This window comes from Microtus pennsylvanicus, chromosome 9, assembly GCF_037038515.1.
Source record: "Microtus pennsylvanicus isolate mMicPen1 chromosome 9, mMicPen1.hap1, whole genome shotgun sequence".
Classification (NCBI taxonomy): Eukaryota; Metazoa; Chordata; class Mammalia; order Rodentia; family Cricetidae; genus Microtus; species Microtus pennsylvanicus.
The window spans coordinates 87,141,180-87,160,444 of NC_134587.1; the positions used below are offsets into that span (position 1 = coordinate 87,141,180).

The following is a 19,265-nucleotide window of genomic DNA, read 5'->3' on the forward strand; positions in this document are numbered from 1 at the left end:
CTCAAAGAACTCATAAAGCTATAAAAAATTTATACAGATGAAAACTAAAAGCAGACAACGAAAACAGGCTGGTGAAAGGAGACCGTGTTAGCTAAGATGAAAAGAGGCTGTTTTCAGCTCGCCGGGTTCACCGATGCTAAAGAGAAATTCTGACATTGAAAGAACACTACTTAGCACTGTGTGGGGGAGGAAGCAGATGTTTGTGATTGTGGGTTTAATTATTTCACTCTTACAGTAAAGTGAATCAAAATTTCCCCTGTGTCGTGTGTGGTGAGTGTGCGTGTGATTATCTGTCTGTCTGTCTATCTATCTATCTATCTATCTATCTATCTATCTATCTATCTATCCATCTTACATCTATCTACCTACCATCTCTCTATTCATCTGCCTACCCATACACCCACCCACCCACCCACCCATCCATCCATCCTTGAGGTAAGGTATCTATCTCACTAAACCTCATGGTCACTGACTGGCTAGACTGGCTGGGCAGCAAACCCCAGGCATCCTCCTGACTCCGCCTCCCAGTACTGGGATTACAGGAGCATTAACCATGCTGAGCTTTTAACATGTGTGCCGGGGATCTGAACCCAGGTCCTCACGCTTGTGCGATAAGCACTTTACTCAGTGACTAATCTTCCCAGCCCATGGTTTCCAGTGATTTTTATTGACTTAGGATAGTGTCAATCTCAGTCTATATGAAAAATCACTTAAAATTCATATTACCACCCCCTTACCTGCCTGGCACTTTAAGTTACCTGGGTAGGGTTTTGGGAAGATGCAGCAACTTTTAAAGCTTTTCCCTTCCTGGCTCATACCCTGAATTAGTTGAAAACAATATTTTGCACCTGCTTTCACTCCCAAATGCCACGGACCTTAACTTTTCAACAAAAAGACTTCTGATGAACTTGGCAAAAACCGAAGAGAATATTTTCGCTTTTATTTCCTGTTCAATTGTCTATCCAGCCAATTGAGTTTTAAAACCGCCCAGATGCTAAGTTTTGGGGGCAATTAAGACCTTAAATGACTCTGAAAAGATGCAAAGCAGTGACATGCTCCAAAGTGAGGAAGATATTGCAGTGTGTTAGCACGGGACTAAAAGGCAAGCGTTAAACAAAACAAAACGATACCAAATTCACATAACTAGACAGGCTTCTATCCAGCGTCAGGACGCAAGAAATGTTGTTCCAAAGTATGTGGCTTTGCGTGTTTAGTTCTTTGAACTGAAGGTGAACAGGGTCCCTAGGACCTCCTCCTACCTGCCTCTCCCTTTTGAGTGGGGAGGGGGATGTCTCTGAAGTTGCTGGCTTGATCTACCTGAGGTACCTTTCTTCTGGAGGAGTGGCGTGTCCTGGACACCACAAGCATCTTATTCAACCAAGTTTATTTTTAGAAGAAAGGGACCACAGGTCGTCTGACACCTGCCCAGAGAGGCTAGTCATAGACAGCCATCCTAGGAAGTCAGGGCAGATGCCTTACCTGCATTTCATCTGAGCATGTCACCCTGCCCCCATTCCCACGGAGGCGGAGCCTCCAGGCACCAAATGGATCTTGTTGCCACTTTCCCCCCCAAACTCTAAGTCTCAATGTTTTTCTGCAGCTTTTTACACTTGGGCTGACTCTAGACTTTTCATACTATGTTTGACAACCATGCACGTGTACAGCGATCAATGTATACCTTACTTTCCTGTTAGTCTATTGTTCATTTGTTTCTATTACAGAATGGAATTATCCTGTTCATCTGCCTCTTGCCATCTTCTTTCTATTATAGTCATGAATTATTAAGTCTCCAGGGGGTGGAAAGTAAGCATCTTCCTCCCTTCCATCAGATAATGTCTTTCAAAAAACAGCAAAATAAAGTCACTTAAGACAAGAATGTGATTTAAGGAACAGTGCAAATTTTAGACACGGATATGTTTGTATTTAAAAAGTCGGCTGTATAACATGTTAATTTAAGTTAACAGATTAAAACTTTTTTTTTAAAGGCAGGGTTTCTCTGTGTAACCACCCTGGCTGCCTAGAACTTGGCTCTGTAGACCAGGCTGGCCTCGAACTCAGATATCCACCTGCCTCCTGAGTGCTAGGATTAAAGGTGTGCTCCACCATTTCCTGGCTAAAACAATCTTGAGGGCTGGGAGTAGAGTTTAGGCAGAGCAGCCGAAGAACCTGTTCGTGTTAAATCTTGAGTTCAAACTCTAGCAGCACCCCCAAATCCTGGGAGATTATGATTTACAAGTTGTATATCATTCCCCATAGTATAGATCACCTACACAGGGAGTACTTGAGTCCCAAAGGAAGCTAACTAGGAAAGCACGAAGTTTCTGGTGGGGAATAAACGGATGACAGTAAGACAAGAAGGAATAACATTTTCAGATCTAAGCATGAGACCAAGTTCATGAAATCTAAGAGATCATAAAGCGACACGAATCACCGGCATCCTCTGTATGGCTTCCAGTTGAGAAAAATCTCAGGGGCTTTTCCCCTCTGTTTTATCTGAAAGCTGACACTTCTGAAGTCGAGTTGCCTTCCAGTAAGTGAGGCAGGAAAGGCTTAACTTAGGCACCGATTAGGGATCCGAGTTCTAACAGAGGAGGTAGACTTTAGAGGAATCTGAAATCAACCCCTCAGCACAAGTTTGAATTTATCATATCAGGGCCAGGAAAGCAGGCAAGAAAGATTTCTTTGCAAGATCTTGAAGGTTCTATCCTTAAAGGCAATGTGTAAATCATCCGAGATCCGTGCACCCACAAGACAATCACTGACGTTCACAATTGACTTTCAGATGTTCTGAGCGTTGATCCTTTCCTAAAGCACGGGACACATTAACAGACCCCTAAGCAATTCACCTGTCACGAAGGCACCGCACGAAGCAATACACCTCTCAGTGGTACTGCTGCTTTCAGATGGACATTCTTATGTCAAAGACACTCTGCCTCCTCGGATATCACAGCATCAAGGATGGGACAGAAACCATTGAGCCTGGACCAAAGACACAAGGACTCCAGCTGCAAACGCTATGCTCGTATTTCATCCCATCCTTAGGGGTAAGGAAATGGGTACCCTAAGAAATAAGCTCTCCTCATGACTAGAGAAAACCTGCCAAGGCAGCCCAGGGGATGATGATTTTACCAAGTCTATAGCAAGCCAAGTGAGAAAGGCAAATGAGAACTCTTGTTTGAGGATTTGATGATATGAGATACCATTAAATCATTTGGTACTTTATATATCCCTAACATTACCATAGGTATATCACACATAGGAAGTCTATGAGGATGCAGAAAGGCAGAAGAGAATACTACGGTGTTAACATTATAATGCATTTCACATGAACTTCATAGAAGAGTGAAAATTACTACAACGCTGTTGTTTTACGGGTATGGATCACAGAAGCAGAAATATAGTGACCCAAAGGCTTTGACAGGCATAGTTTTGAGACTAAACCATGTCAGAAACACAGAGTCCAACTTAATCAAGTCTCACCAGAACCATTAAAGCAGTTTGTGTTAGTTGACGACTCTGAGCCGTCAGGTTATAGACCAGCAAGTAAAAGACTGGGAGAAAGCACGGCCCTGCCACTGCTGGTAACCCTGGCTATCCCTGCGTTGAACCCACAACTTCATATCGTTTTGTTATGAAATTAATACTGTAAGAAAAAAGAAACAGTCAAACTGATACCAAGGAAGAATTCACAGGGAGGGAGAAGAAGCATTCGAAGGTCAAATCAACCACATCAAAACAGACACTTCCGACCGCATAGACAACACAGCCAGCCAGCACTCCTTCCCCTCTTCCCAGAAGTGAAAACGGGCCGAGTGGTTAAGACAAACAGCTCTGATGCACCTTTTAGAGTACGGAGCTGGAGTAGAGACGATGCTGACATCTTCATCAACAAGGGCGTCTGTCTCTCAGAGAGCTCACTTGTGGCAGAGACCAAATGACCTCATTCGAGAAAATATCAATTCTGAAGGCATTATGGAGGATACAGTGGTGCATATAAAACTGTTCACTGAATAAATCAGGGCTCAAATGAGAAAGATGATAGTAGAGAGGCCCCAGATGGACACTCAGGTTATCTCAACAGATGAAATCAGACATTAGAAAACCAGATTGGTTTCCAGAAAATGGATGACGCCCAATGAGCTCGGAAGGGGGCTTTCCTCCACTCCCGCAGGAACCAGTATCCCCCAGGTAATCCAACTTTTTATCAGCTTAGCACTATGGAGACTGTAGACTAGCACGCCACTCTCATGTCGTACACTTCACAGAAGGGTTTTCAGCCTGTCAGAGGCTTAGAAAAATTTCCCCCCAAACAACTCCGTACCCAACAGCCCCATGACGACCCATCCTGCGCCATGGATGGCAGATCACGGAGCCATCGTTGGGAAGATGGGATTTGTTCTTGTACCCAGTAGGCTTTCCTGTTTCTCAGAGGGAACGAGCAGAGGCTAGGCGGTGACTCATGAAGAAAGCATTAGCCTCAGTCAGTATGCCATTAGTGTCGGCCCAAAGGCTCCAGGATCAGTGGTGATGGTTAAGGAGCCTCTGTGTGGTCTTTACTCTGTGACCACCACAGTTTTAACCTACCCAAGAGTCTCGGCAACTCCAGGAGGGATGGAGTTATTTTCATCCCACTTTACAGCTGGAGAAACAGAGGCACAGGAGACCTCTGCAAGGTCCTATGATGTCATAGCACAGAATACAGTGGGGGCCAGAGTAGACACAATGTTTTTTTTTTGTGGGGGTGGGTGGGGGTTGAAACTTTTTGTTAACTTGGGAGGTGGCTCCTCTTTAAGAAGAACAACATGAAGGCAGAGGAAGTGCTGGGCACAAGCCAAGAATTATTTGGAACAAGAAAAATCACCACGATGCTGAAAATTTTTCAGTTGATGAATAGCACAAATACCAGAGAAGGCAATGTTTATTAAACACCCGCCAGGTCACTACCAGCCACTTTCTCTATTATTATGGGATGACACACACCTTGCCTCCTTAAAATAACAGCAATTTTGCAACATGACTATACAGTTGAGGGAGATAATTTCATCTCTACTCAATGTGAGGTATAACATGATTTTCATTATTGATTAGAAAAGTTTCATTTGGCTTCAAAATTGATTATTGTTCAATAACAATAATTCAAAATTTTTATCGATAGTATCCTGTAAATTGTTAGCACGATGTGCAAATTCCTGGACTTCCTATTGTGTAACAGGTTGGTCTGATATCCTGTGAACTGATGACACTTGCTCCCTCGAAGACAGGTTTGACAAAGCTTTTTGTTATCTTTGCGGATGTCGGTAAGCCATATCACATAAACTGGAAACCATTTTCAAATGGGCTCATATGATTGCGTAACATGCTGGACTTCCTAGCACATGTGACTTCACCATTGATGAACTCAATGTTAAAAACAGATTTCCTGGTAAATTCCTTACAAGAGAATGACTTATCTAAAAATGTTACAACACATATGAAATTATATAAGTTCTATTATCCAACATGTCTTTTTTTTTTCCTTTTAAAGACAGGGTTTCTCTGTGTAATTCTACCTGTCATTATACAGACCAGGCTAGCCTTGAACTCAGAGATCTGCCTGCCTCTGCCTTCCGAGTGCTGGGATTAAAGGTGTGTGCCACCATATCCAGCTATCTAATATATTCTAATCAGGGAAAATTACTTAAAGAGATTTCTATCTGTAAGGTGATAAGAATTCTATTTGCATATATGCCAAGCCATATATATATATATATATATATATATATATATATATATATATATATATTTGTCTGTGGCAGGCTCCTCGGGACTGGCACATCTCCATATACTCTCCGGCCGTGATAGTATATGGCTCTAGGTAAGTCAGTGGATGGGACGGCAAGAATAGCTTGGAACCTTTAGAATATTTTCAGTAACGACCACAGACAGAAATATGATTTCATACCCCATAAACATACCCCTCATCCCATCTAAACTCAATGTATCTCCTAGTTCACTTTTTCCTTAGTGGGACTGTCGAAGCGTCTATTGGTGTTCTAGGGTTGCCATGCACAAAGAGACTTGTCCTGCAAAGGAACACAAGAGGGACAGAGGTCTTGAGTAATTTGTAAACATCATAGCAACACATGGCTGTATGAAGTCACGGTCTCTTTGAGGGATCTTATAAGCGGTCAGTATGAGTGACAGATCCTGGGACTTAAGCTCTGGCAGCTTTCCAGTAAAGCTGGCATGGTCCAAGACTCAGGCATGGTCCTCCTCTCACCCGCTACTCCCCACTGACCGACAGGAAATTGCTTCCAGGGCAGCGCAATACAGCCGTGTAGTAATAACTTAGCCCACTTGTTTTGGCGGTGGGGACAGGATGATTATAAATAGAGTTTGAACAAAAGAATCCTTTAAGAAATCCCATCCAGTTTTACTATATTAGTGACAAAGCTGGAAAAACATTACAGACAAAAAATTGGAGTTATAAAACTACTAAATTTGTCAAGTAAACAAAGCGCTAATAAGTTCTTAGTTTTCAAAACTGTCACTTAGTCTTTCCTTTGACCAGAAATTATTGTTCTTACACTATTGTCAGAGGTAAGAAGTGAAACAGTAACCTAGGCTGGCCACACTGGCAAAGGTTTTGACCCCTTTCTCCCACACTGCTCAGCAGATAACTCCCCGGCTGTTACACTGCAATTTCCCATTTCTTGTCTTTAGTGTCCCAAAGCCACGGGCAACCTGGCTGTTTAATGGAAGTGTGCAGAGTACAGTGTGTCTGAGTTGTGTCTGGGCAGACAACCAGCATGCTTTTGTGATCATTAACAATCTTGTTTCCCATCACACCGAGGAATTAGAATAAAATCAAATAGCCAGTCTTCTGTAGCTTTAAGGAATTAGTGCTTCCCCTAGGTCAAATTTCCATTTGAATTGCTACAAAGTACATGAAAAATCAATGCTGTTCAATAGACAGCTCTGTATTGAGACATTACTAGAAGAAAAATATCATACTACACACCCTACCTTTGTTTTTATATCACGATTTTAAAAAACAAATCTCTATCTCCCAGTCCCCTGACATACAGACCCTTGTTAAACAATATCTACTCTGACATAAGGTTCTGTCTTAACAACAAGATGGGAATTCTATGAACTCTTTAAGTAAATGCCTTTGGCAGTTTTTTTTTGTTTTTGTTTTTAATCGTGCTTTTTAAGACAGTGTTTTGCCATGTATCAGGGATGGGCCTGAATTTGTGATCCTCCTGTATCTACGTCCTGAGTGCTGGGATTAAAGGCCTGTACCAGACCACACTGATTTCACATTTGTTTTGTTTTTTTAAATGTCAACACCTAAACCGTGGTCTGGGTTGCAGTTTGTCTCTCTCATACTTATTAAGGCAACTAAAACTCAAAACTACCGAACTCTCTTTTATAGGCACCTGAGTACGTGCTATAATTCACAGAACAGCATTTCGTTTCATTCCAACAATTCTTTGATGCATGTGATATTCGCAATCGGCATAAGAGAAAACAACGTAGAGAGTGTAAATGAATTGTTCAAGGTCACTTAGTTGTTCAGCAAGGACACAAGTCCTCTGGCTCCCAGGAATCTGACAACTGTACTTCAAAATCTTACATAAATATCAATTAGTATAATCACCTGCCATTAGAAAGACTCCACCTGATGCTAAGGACAGTTAAGACACAAGCCGTGCTGAACCACAGAAATGACTTAGAGGTCTGTGTATTATAAAAACAGTTAATGATCCTTTTAAACGGAACAGTACTCAGTATGTATCACAGAGAAATTGCACAGCAATGCTCAGTGGACAGAGAAACAAATTCCCAAGTAAAAAGTGATGGGGGCGGGAGGTACCTACAAAGTAGATCTCAGGACCTCTTAACAAGTGGACATGATTCCTTCCTATGGCAAATGAAAAGGCAGAAAGAAACTGAGGCAGCAAGGGAACCCTGTGCTTATGTCTCCTACCTTCGCATACTCAGCAGAGACCATTCTAGAACTACAAATGACCCCTAGGGTCCTTCAGACAGGGCAAGGATCCAAGAGACTTAACCCTATGGGATGACGGATGGAATGGAACAAAGCCAAGAACCAGCCCCCTTCTAGAATGAATCCCAAAGCTTTACCACGAAAGTGGAGACAAAAATCCCCAACCCTCACACCTACAGAATTCTGGGATTGTTGAGGTTTACTGAAACGGAGATTTAAATATTTCAGAGGAGGCTTATTCTAAGATTTAAGTATGCTCTCCAACCCGTGGCTCTTCTGTTACAGATGTAAGTCAATTTTTCCCTTTCTGGTTCCCTGGAGAAATGGAAACTATCGATCAGCTCGAGAAGACAGCTACCTACAGAGCTTGCTGAGAGCTTTCTTGTCCTCTTTGACAACCGAGAACAATCAAATGCTATCCAACACCCTTATGGCCTCGTCAGGACTCAATCTCATCTCTCGTTTCCGTGCACTCAAATAGATATAAATGGATAAAACAGGGAAAAATCTTTTCAATAAAAGCTGAAAAGGAAAGGCCCTTGCGGAAGTTATAGATTAATGAATACTCAAAATGAGGCAATTAGGGGTTCTCACAGCCTGAGACTTTCCACTGGCTCTGCATTTTGCTTGGAAATAACACGTAGCGCATGCGGATGCAGGATTTCTGGTTCTGTGACCAGTTCAGTTGAGGTACAGGCCAGCCTCATACAGCTGGCCCTTCTTTTGCCAGGAGAGTGAACCGAACCAGCCCAGTTGCCTTCTTGTGTTTATAGGCTCCGAACCCAGTTAAACACTGTGATAAGAACTCACTCGATTTGGTCATAACTCGTCAGTATCACACAGTTCACAGATTTGAACTACCAGAGAGCAGTTCTAAACCTGACTCGCCTCAATTCTCACAGTAAAGAATTGCTTAGCCTTCTTACATATATTGATAGTCACATGACACCCAAATTATGTCAACAATCATTTGCAAGACATTCAATTACATTCCGCAGATTTTTGACTTGCTTCAGGGGTCCTCTACAATATCCTTGCATGCTTCCTAGCTCATGAGAAACAAACACGGGCACATGTGTAGGATAATCCTTTCATCTGGAAATAAGCCACAGTCCAAAAAGAAGCTATTGCAACTGCACAGCTATATTAGTGCCATGTGCTACTACTCTCAAATGACGCTAATGACAAGTACTGCTGCCCACAGGAGGTGGCTCTTTCAGTAAAACGCCTCTTGCCTCTTCATTCATAAAAGGACCCAACCATCCCAAGTGCCTTCCGTGGAGGCAGAGAAAGATGTCTCTTTTAATCACCTCGTTGCTGCAAACCAGTCTCCCATTGCTTTATTTTCTGTCTGCATGCACCACTAGGCGAAGTGCAACCCAAGAAAGCAGGACTTGGCACAAGTCCTGGAGAGGAACGTGCCTAATTTACCGGACTCGTGATTTGTAACAAGAGGAAAATATGACCAGGCTAATAGAAATACCAGGACGGAACCCTGTGAGGTCAGAGCCAGTGTCCAGTGGGTACGCCGGATCCCTGACGATTTTGCTATCAACATGCCCATGGTTTTATGAAAGCATGAACGGGGTTTATGAAGACAGTAAGATGTCTAATGAATATTCTTTTGTTTTCTATTGAGAACCTGTTTCATTTCTCCCCCACTTCTCTTTCAACTAACCTCCCTGTCTGTAGTCTACGAGCCGGCACATACTATGGAGAAAGGAAAAGAAAATCTCGTTGATTTATGAGCAGTCTCTCCGAAGATGACAGTTTCTTTTTAGCCAGATATATGTTTGAATTGAGAGGAACTGCACAGACTAGTAACCGTCCCAAATGAGAAAATGCTACACTGTTTCCTGGTGTCTTCGCCAGCAGCTCAGGAATGGTCCCTGGGCTACACTGTGGCGCACACACAGGTAGCGAGCAGACAGAAGACATCTTTGTGTGACAAAACTAGCATTCTAATGACACAAAAGAGCAGAGTAGAATTTTAAAGTGTCTCTACACTTTTCTTTTTGGTGGCGCTGAGAATCGAACCCAGGGCCTTGTGTATACTGGCCTGACATTTTACCACTGAGCTATAGCCTCAGCTCTAAAGGGGCTCTACATCTTTTAAAAGATTCACATTCAAGCAGGTCCTTTATTTCCTGTACTGGAGTAGAAAGCAACACAATTAATAAAAGCAATAGAAAATGAAATTGTCAACCAGCAAGGCAAGAAACATCCATCTGCAATAAAAAGATCCAGTATACTAACAAAAATCTTCCGTGTTTCCAAACAAGTAGAGCATTGTTTAAGAAGAACTTACTCGTAGGAAACTGTTAACTATATAAACCTGCCAAGGCCAGTAAAGACAGAACCCCAGAAGAACTTTTTGAGGAGCTATTGGGTGGTAGTCCTATGTGCCTATTAGAAGCTTTCTGATATATTTCTGTTTTTTTTAAGCTATGTATATCCATTTGTTGTCCTTCTGAGGATACATAGTCAGATATATAGTCCTTTTGCTCCTAAATAGAATTCATTTGTGCGATGCAAAAAGCATATTTTTGTATTCCTGCCTTTAGTGTATGAGGACTCCGAGATTCAGGGGTGGAGCTGTTTGGACATAGGGGTACTGTATGGTCCTTTGAGTGTCCAAAGAGAGATACAGAGAGCCTGCTTGTCAACTGTTTTCTGTCTTAATGTGGCAACATGAGCTTCATGTGGTCCCTGTCCCAGAAGCCTCTCAGAGATCAGAAGGGAGAGCCACATCACAGCTGGGATGAACCCTGGGCAAGGGCTGTGAACATGTATGTCTGTGGATGACTTGGGCATACTGAATCTTTCCCCACATCAGGCCGTGACTTCACCATCAACAGGTCACTTGTGAGGGTGTTGCACAGATGATGATGCAGACGGGACATTCAGGAACTGGTGGGGCTGGGTCCTGTGTGACATCTGAAAATCTGCACGCTCCCTACATTGCTACATGTCCTGTGCCCACAAGGAGCCCTTGGGAGGAATTCTGCATACACATTAGTGCATCCTGACCTGGAGAAAGGCTGGTGCTCCACGTGACTCCAGACTTGGATGCACCCCTCTTTTTGATCTCTGTAACTATAGTCACGACTCCAGTGACCTCCGAGTCCTAGAGTCATCACAGAAGGTCACCAAACATTGAGGACTGTCGTGGGACCCTTGAAACAGATTTCAGGGTGGCCAACAACATCGCAAAGAACCTTTTATAGGGTTGGTAAAGACAAAACTGTGCTAACTTATAAAAAGAGATTGGATTTTAATTGTGGGATGGGGTGGGGCTAAGTATGTGCACATGACTGCAGAACTGTGGACACTCTTATAACACGTGTGATCTCAAGTTTCCCATGATGCAATTTCTTGCTACCCAAGTCCTGTAAGCAGAAAAAAGAAGGACATCATACAGATACACTGGAAGAATACATTGTTTCAATTAGCGATAAGCCCCCAAGGAGTTTCATCAAATTTTACCCTGTGACCACAAAATATTTCAGAAAACACGGTGCCTTACCTTCTGAAATTGCCAGCCTGTCAGTTACGACCAATGATGGATATTTCTAATGAGGTGAGGGATTTATGACCTCCTCTACCTTTCTAACGCACTTTGTTAGCTGAACATTTTAATTCTGTGACTCGAATGGGAAGGGAGTATTGAGTATGCTGAAAAGGCAGTATTTTATCTGTTCTAGACACTTTTGAATTCGCATTACATGTTGGTGAGTACAACCCTAGCCTACCATTTTTTTTCTTTAAAAAACTGTTTTTGGTCTGAAAGATCTGCTTGATATTTTATTCAGCTTCCAGGTATTGGTGAACATCCCCGTGTTTGAAGTGTCAGGCCTACAAAGAACAGCTACGCTTGGGCTTATTCTGGTTTACTTCCAGTGAAGTCGCAATAGAAAGGCCAAAAAAAAAAAAACCCCAAAAAAACAAAAAACAAAACAAAAAACAAAAAACAAAAAAACAAAACCTCCCTAGTAGAAACTCACAGTACCAAAAGACTAAGAAGAGTGATTCTGTAGATCAACAAAGCCCATGGAGTTGGGAAAATTTACAAACAAAAATGTCAAGTAGAAGGTATGCTTGCTATTACGAGGTGCAGTATCAGCTGGCACTTAAGATGAAGCCATGCCATGGTGGTCGGTTGAGACTCTTGGGTGCTGAGCATATCTGCATACCTGGCTCGCAGCTGACCAAAGTAAACGGCTTACAAACTAAGCACTGAAATATCTTTCTTTGTGACTCCATTTTCTTGGTGGCCATTACACCAAGCAACATGTTCCCATTCTTACACCTCACATTCAGGTAGGTTCCTCTAACAAAAAATAAATTATTGTAAGACATAGACATTAATTACAAACGAAACTCTTCTCTGTATGTAAGAAGATTAAAAAAATGAATGTGAAGAGGTGATCTTCTAAATTAAAAGACAGTCAAGAATTCGCTCTCTTTCACAGGAGATGGAGGCTCGAGAGAAGTACGGTAAGGGTTGGGGTGGGGCTCAGGGGTGGATTGCTAGTCTATTGGGTAGATGGGTTCGGGTCCAGCGCAGACAGAACCGCACTACAGAAAGCACTAGAAGTCTGGTGGGCCTACCAATCGTGCAGTGCTCCCCGTTCCATCCTTGGCTGCATTCACACTTGCCGTCCTTGCAGGTCCCGTGCTCGGCACAACGCGGGTGGCAAGCTCGCTGATTGCACGCAGGGCCGGTCCAGCCTTCCTCACACCGACAGGTGCCTCCCATGCAAACTCCGTGTGTGCCGCAGTCCACGGAACAGATTTCTGCGTTGCCAGAAAAAGGAATCCAGGCAAGAGAAAAGAATGGGTGGGGGTGAGAAGGAGGATTATTAAGGCCTCTTGCATTTGTCAAAGTGAAAAGCAAAGTCACTGTAAACCGCAAATACCGCACTCCAGGTTTATTTCGGCTTTGCCAAGTAGCAGCTGCGGATGGTAGAATTTTACATTCTTTCATAGTCTTTAATTTTATATGTGGCTATGTGGGCACATAAAACACACACAATAAATGCTTGGCAAATTTTCTTTATATATAAAGAGATATTATACATGAACTACTACGTATATGGAATAATCATATATAAATATATAAGACTACTTATTGGCAGCCAAGAAAGAAACATGGACACCAAAATGAAGAGATATTTGAGTAGCTAAGTGTGTCAAATATTTAACAGAAGTTGCATTATATACAGTTACTGAGAAATGAAATGGGTTGGTTGCTAAAGCCATGGCTTAAATATTTTTAAATATTCAGAAACTTTAAGGCAGCTCTATTATAGAAATACATTAGCTTGCTCACACACGCAGGCATGCTGGCTAAATAAGAGGAAATGTTGTTTTTCCTATTTAGTAAATTTGCACTCTTGACAGCTACAAATTGCTTAGCCCACATAATAGAAAGCCAGTTTAATAATATATATACACATCGACTCTGTCATTTGAAAAACAAAGATTTTCATCTGCTGGGATTTGTGAAAGGCGTACAATGACCAAATGCCTTCAAATTGTGTAACACTGGATTAAGCCTTTAAAAAGAATTCAGACGTCTGAAGTAATTTTTTTTATATAAAGCTTTCTTAAGAGCTTTATTTAACTAGGTCTAACTGAGAAAGAGGGAGGAAGAAAGGGAGAGGGAACTTTGAAGGACATCTGAGTTTTTATTTTTTATGTATAAAGTTAACTATGGATTTTATTCTCAGATTGCAAAACTACTTTTGCAGTCTGAGTTTTCATTCCAAAACCATTTCTAACGAATAAAAAAAAAGCAATGGTTGCCTTTCTTCTCTACGATAAAAGAAGTAAGCATTTCTATTGCCACATACTCCTATTTCTACACTCAGTCCCCAAATGATACTTCTCGGGCACCATCCTTACCCACATTCTTATCTACTTTTGACACCCCAGTAAGGCACTGTGAGAACTGTACCATTTCTTACAAACAACACTCAGGGCATTAACTGGGACAGAGTTGTGTCTCTGGTTTGTTTTTTCATCCTTGGTTTTTCTATAGCCTTTGAATTAAATTTTTGATTAAGAGGCGAAGATGGTTTGATTAATTCCAGAGCCAACACAACATGAACTCAGCATCAGAACAGGGGTGCCTTTTGGAGGTCCCCCTTTCATTCAGTGGAATCAATTTTTCATTAGGGAGAAGTTGTTTATCAGCATTTAACACACTGGCTTTGAGCAAGGTGCGTCAATCTTTGTAATGAACTTATTAATTAGAGTTAATTTAATTGAAGTGGAATTGAAGGGCTAATTAATGGACACACCGCTGATGGAGACAGGGAAACTCGGCTGCCTCCAAACCTGTAAACTTTCTCACACAAATAATTCATTTCTCTCTTAATAGCTTTACCCAACGCTCTGCTTATAAATTCGACATTCTTATTGAATCTAGATATCCGAAGGTCATTTTCACAATGGCAAAGGAGGTGGCTGGCAGCCTTTCCCCTTTAGGATTCATTTGGTTAAAGACGTTAGATTCAGCCACATATGCAAGTGAACAATAATATTGGGATAAGCTGTCGGTCAGATGAACTGGGCGGACACGAGAAAAGACGCACTTACAGGCCGAGCATGAACACTTTAAGGTCATTGTTATTTATCTCAAACTTTCTGTCTTTTTACAGCTGATAATTGAGTTTCATATTTTTCTATAATATTTAATCTTCTTCTCCAAAAGATGAAGACTTGATTTCTCATTTACTCTGTCCATTGAGTTTAATGTGTTGCGCTTCTGCTTTGAACGGAGGGTATAAAGATGGGCAGAGCAAAGATCTCCACCACCTTTCTAGCTGTATTTAGAGTTCAAGAGTTTTTAAAAATGTAGATAGAATTTTTATTTTGATTCTCAACTATAAAGTAATTATGTCAGCGTGGGTAATATCAAATCTAAACACGTAAGATAATACAGGAGACGGATAGCCACTTTCATCTTCGAACTAACAATTATTTTTTGCTATTCATGGCAAAATGATTTTATGAGGATGGATGCCATTTTTAGCCATTCAGTGTGTAAGATGCTCATGGAACAAAACTAGTGGGCACTCCATCTGTTCCTCTGCGGCTTGGACCAGACTGTGAAGCAACTGGAAATGATGTCATTCCAGCGTGGGTTACTTTACAGGAAGTATTATTAAACCTGCCCTCCTGAGAGAGAGAGACTTACACATCCCTATACAACTGAACTGAATTTTCTTAGTGAAATGAATTTTTTGTTTTTTTTTTGTGTACAGCAACTAGAAGTGTAACTAAGTAACAATTCAGAAATAAATAAATACTTATTTTGATTCTTATAATTAAAATATGTATTTCTTAAGAAAACTGGCCAAACCAAATGAATACGAACAGTGTTCTGCACTCACGCTTGGCTTGATAAACATCAGTTGAAAAAGATTTCCTAAAATCTTTAGGCCCTTATACAATCCAGACTCCATTTTATGATTTTCTTATTTATCTAAACATGTCATTTATTGGCAGTCATGAATTTTCTAACCAAAAATTTGGGCTATTATTTCAACAAAGCAGGCATACACATACAATAAATTCTGTCTGCTTTGAGAGGTCTGTGCCATTGACGGAGGGCCAATCAGAGGGAGGGAGAGAAGAGAGAAAATTGTCCGAGGGAGGAAGTGAGTGAGGGAAGGAGGAAGGGAGGGAGGGAAGAGAGACTGAGAGATAGGAAATGAGAAAATCCAGTCTTGGATTAAAAAGGAACTTTGTGAATCTATTACAAATTAGCTATAGAAAATTTCCTTATTTCCAGAATTCTACTTAAATCAGGGATGAATCTGCCTGGTAGATTTTGGGTCCCAGGGGAGAAGAGATGCGATCCAAGTTTCTCAAAATGCCAGGAAAGCAGAACTGATAGTTTCCTCGTTTCCCCCAACCCTGTTTTTAAAATTGACAGTGATCTGTGGCTGGAGAGAGGACTGAGCAGCGAAGAGCACTGGCCTCTCTGGCAGCCATCCTGGGCCCAGTTCCCAGCATCCACATGTTGGCTCACAACTGTCTGGAAGTCCAGTTCCAAAAGACGCAGTGCCTTCTTCTGGGCTCTGTGGGCACTGGGCAAGCACGTGGTACACACACATACATGCAGACCACACACACACACACACACACACACACACACACACACACACAAATAAATGAGTAAATCTTTAGGGAAAAAAACCAACCATGCGAAGGATCTGCAGGGCAATATTTTGCTTTACTTTATACTACCAGAACAGATTAATGAAGAACATCATTTCATTCCATGGCTCTGAGATTTGGGGAGCATGGAGATTACTTTTCAGTGGAAGCTCCTCTGAATAGACAGGAATGGAAACAGGCTATAGTTCATCTCTACAAACTCCTACTGTTTGCTAACGCCCCCAGCACTACCACGGCATCAAGGCTACCACTGTGCCTGAGGCTGTAGTCTACGCCATTTCTCTCTTAGCCTGTATCTGAATTTAACGACCACCCTAGTAATGGCATCTGAACTAGTAATGGCGCTATTATCCCTACTTTGTAAATCACCAAATGGAGGCACAGGGAAGCTATACACCTTGCCCTACCTAGAGAAGGCAACTGAATGACGGATCTAAAAGCAGAATCCAGAGTTAGGGGCGAGACACAGTGGGAGAGCTCTTGCCCAAGTGTGCTTAAGGTTCCCGGGTCCCCCACCCAGAGCCGGAAGAGAAAACAATAGACATGGATTGAACATGAGCAGTTGGACCCCCATGGTCTTAAGTACATTTGAGAAGCAGGAGACGAGGGTGCAGGAGGAGCAGAAGGGCGCTGCCCACCTCTAGGCTTTGCACAGAACACACGCACTTACCCGGCACTGTTGGAAAAAGAGTTTTCCTTTTCCCTTCTCACCCTTCATTGCTCCTCCTCCTCTCCTTTGCTTTTCAAACATTTACTTTTGTTTGACTTCCCTTCATTTTCTCCCCTTCCCACCAATTCCAAGCGGTCTCTGCTGTAGCCTGTGTCTTTCTCCTGACACCATGGCCTCTTTTAGACACTGGTAAAGGCCTCCAGCGTCCCCTGCTTTGGTCTTTTAGACACTGGTAAAGGCCTCCAGCGTCCCCTGCTTTGGTCTTTTAGACACTGGTAAAGGCCTCCAGCGTCCCCTGCTTTGGTCTTTTAGACACTGGTAAAGGCCTCCAGCGTCCCCTGCTTTGGTCTTTTAGACACTGGTAAAGGCCTCCAGCGTCCCCTGCTTTGGTCTTTTAGACACTGGTAAAGGCCTCCAGCGTCCCCTGCTTTGGTCTTTTAGACACTGGTAAAGGCCTCCAGCATCCCCTGCTTTGGTCTTTTAGACACTGGTAAAGGCCTCCAGCGTCCCCTGCTTTGAACTTTGCACGCTTCTCGCCAAACTTCCCTTCCTTAGTTTTTCAGAAACTGCCGTCTATTATTCATTTACAACACTGCTCCTATGAATCTTCCCATTTCTGTTGATTCCAAACGACTCACTCTCTCATTGGGCCACACTTCGGTGACGTCTTCTTGCTTGTCTAAACTCAACAGGCATTACTTAGTGTCGGGCCTGAGACCACCCTCATCTTAGCATGCACACCACGGCTGCCAGCGGATTTTGTATAATGGGGGCCACCTACTTGTCTACCTCAGTTATTCTTTCTTCCCATACTGTTCCAATGTTATTGTAATATTCTCACAGTTATAACTTCCTTACAACTGTAACTTCTAAATCTCAGCCTCAGGAGTGGTAGGAGTAGAATTTAGATTTTATTATTAAAATATTACAATTTTATGGTGCTACTTAATTGTATTTATTGCAGCAAGTTCGCTTTGTTTTGTTTAATTTTTATTTAATTTTTTAAATTTTTATATTAATCTCGATATAAAGTTCAGATTGGCTTTGAACCTTTGATTCTCCGGCCTCACCCTGTGGAGAGTTGGGAGTAGAGGCGTGTCCACGATGCCCAGCTTATAGCAAGTTCTTTACATACACCAAGTCATCCCCACAGCCCCTCAGAGAGGATCATTCCGTGGTTTTACGATGAGCAAACTGAGACACACGGTAATTTTCTAATGACTAAAGATCCATGAAATAGACTCGGCAATGAACACATGTCTCCGACTTCGCAGTCCAAGTCCTTAGACATGTTCCAACGGTTTCCTCAGTCACAAACGGCTTCTTCCCTGCCCCTCCCCTGAGACTGCCATGTTTAAATGAAGGCAAAAAGTGTTAATAGAAGTCCCTGAGAAAATTTTCAAGGTTCGTCAAGATGGGATCACTCCTCTGAGTTTAGCGAATTATTCGATGTAACACTTGGTATGATATTATACTAGCGTCTAATTATTTCACGTGTGCTCCTCTTAGCTCCCAATTAAAACTGCAGTTTTCTATGCTGAATGGCATCTTCTCACACTGTGTGACTAATGACTGGGAATATCATGGAATTAGTTCTGAAGTTGTAACCAGTATTACAAAAAAAAAAAGAAAGAAAAATTAGATTGAAAAAAAATCAGACATACACACAGACAGAATATTATATAAATAACAAATAAATAAATATTTTAAAAAAATCAGCAAGTTCCATTTTGTACAATGTCCATTTCAGCAATGTCCGAATATGTGCAAATGTCTGCATACTAGTGGATAATATTACTGTCATTCCCTTATAATCATAATTTAAAATCCACGTTGAACTAGTGCATATAATAGTCACACACATACTCTTTAGTGTGATCATGTTTAGCCTTCTGTTGTCAGATAAGTTTGTTTTTTTTATTTTTTATTTTATTATTTATTAATTAAAGATTTCTGTCTCTTCCCCGCCACCGCCTCCCATATCCCTCCCCCTCCCCCAACCAACTCCCCCTCTCTCATCAGCCCGAAGAGCAGACCGGGTTCCCTGTCAGATAAGTTTGATTGTTTGAAGCTGCGGATTATCCGTCCATGGTAAAAAGTGCCCGCATTTCTGGGCTTGCTGGCACATACCCATGTCCCAGATGGAGACTGGATTGTGAGCACAAGGTCACTTTCTCTTATGCAGTAAATCTGAGGCCAGCTCGGGCTACACGAGGCCCTGTTTCAACTACGCCAACCACCTACTCCTAACGGGGCTTCCATCTGCAAGCTGGAGACAGACATACAGATTTTGGTGCAAATCAGTATTTCCATCCAGGGAGACTAAAGATAGGGCTGTCCCATGCAGATAAAAGGCACTCCTCTCCAATACTAGAGAAGAATTTCTAAAATTGTTTTTATTGAGCTATATAT

General features: G+C 42.0%; 1 protein-coding gene across 10 annotated transcripts in view; it reads right to left on the reverse strand.

Moving 5' to 3' along the window:
* The window catches only part of Tenm3 (teneurin transmembrane protein 3), a 458,688-nt gene that overhangs the window by 92,913 nt on the left and 346,510 nt on the right, over positions 1 to 19,265 (reverse strand). For all 10 annotated transcript variants that reach the window (XM_075986763.1, XM_075986764.1, XM_075986762.1 and 7 more), the window contains one exon: positions 12,605 to 12,790. In XM_075986763.1, coding sequence (XP_075842878.1) covers positions 12,605 to 12,790 — 186 coding nt within the window. The remainder of the gene's footprint in view (positions 1 to 12,604; positions 12,791 to 19,265) is intronic.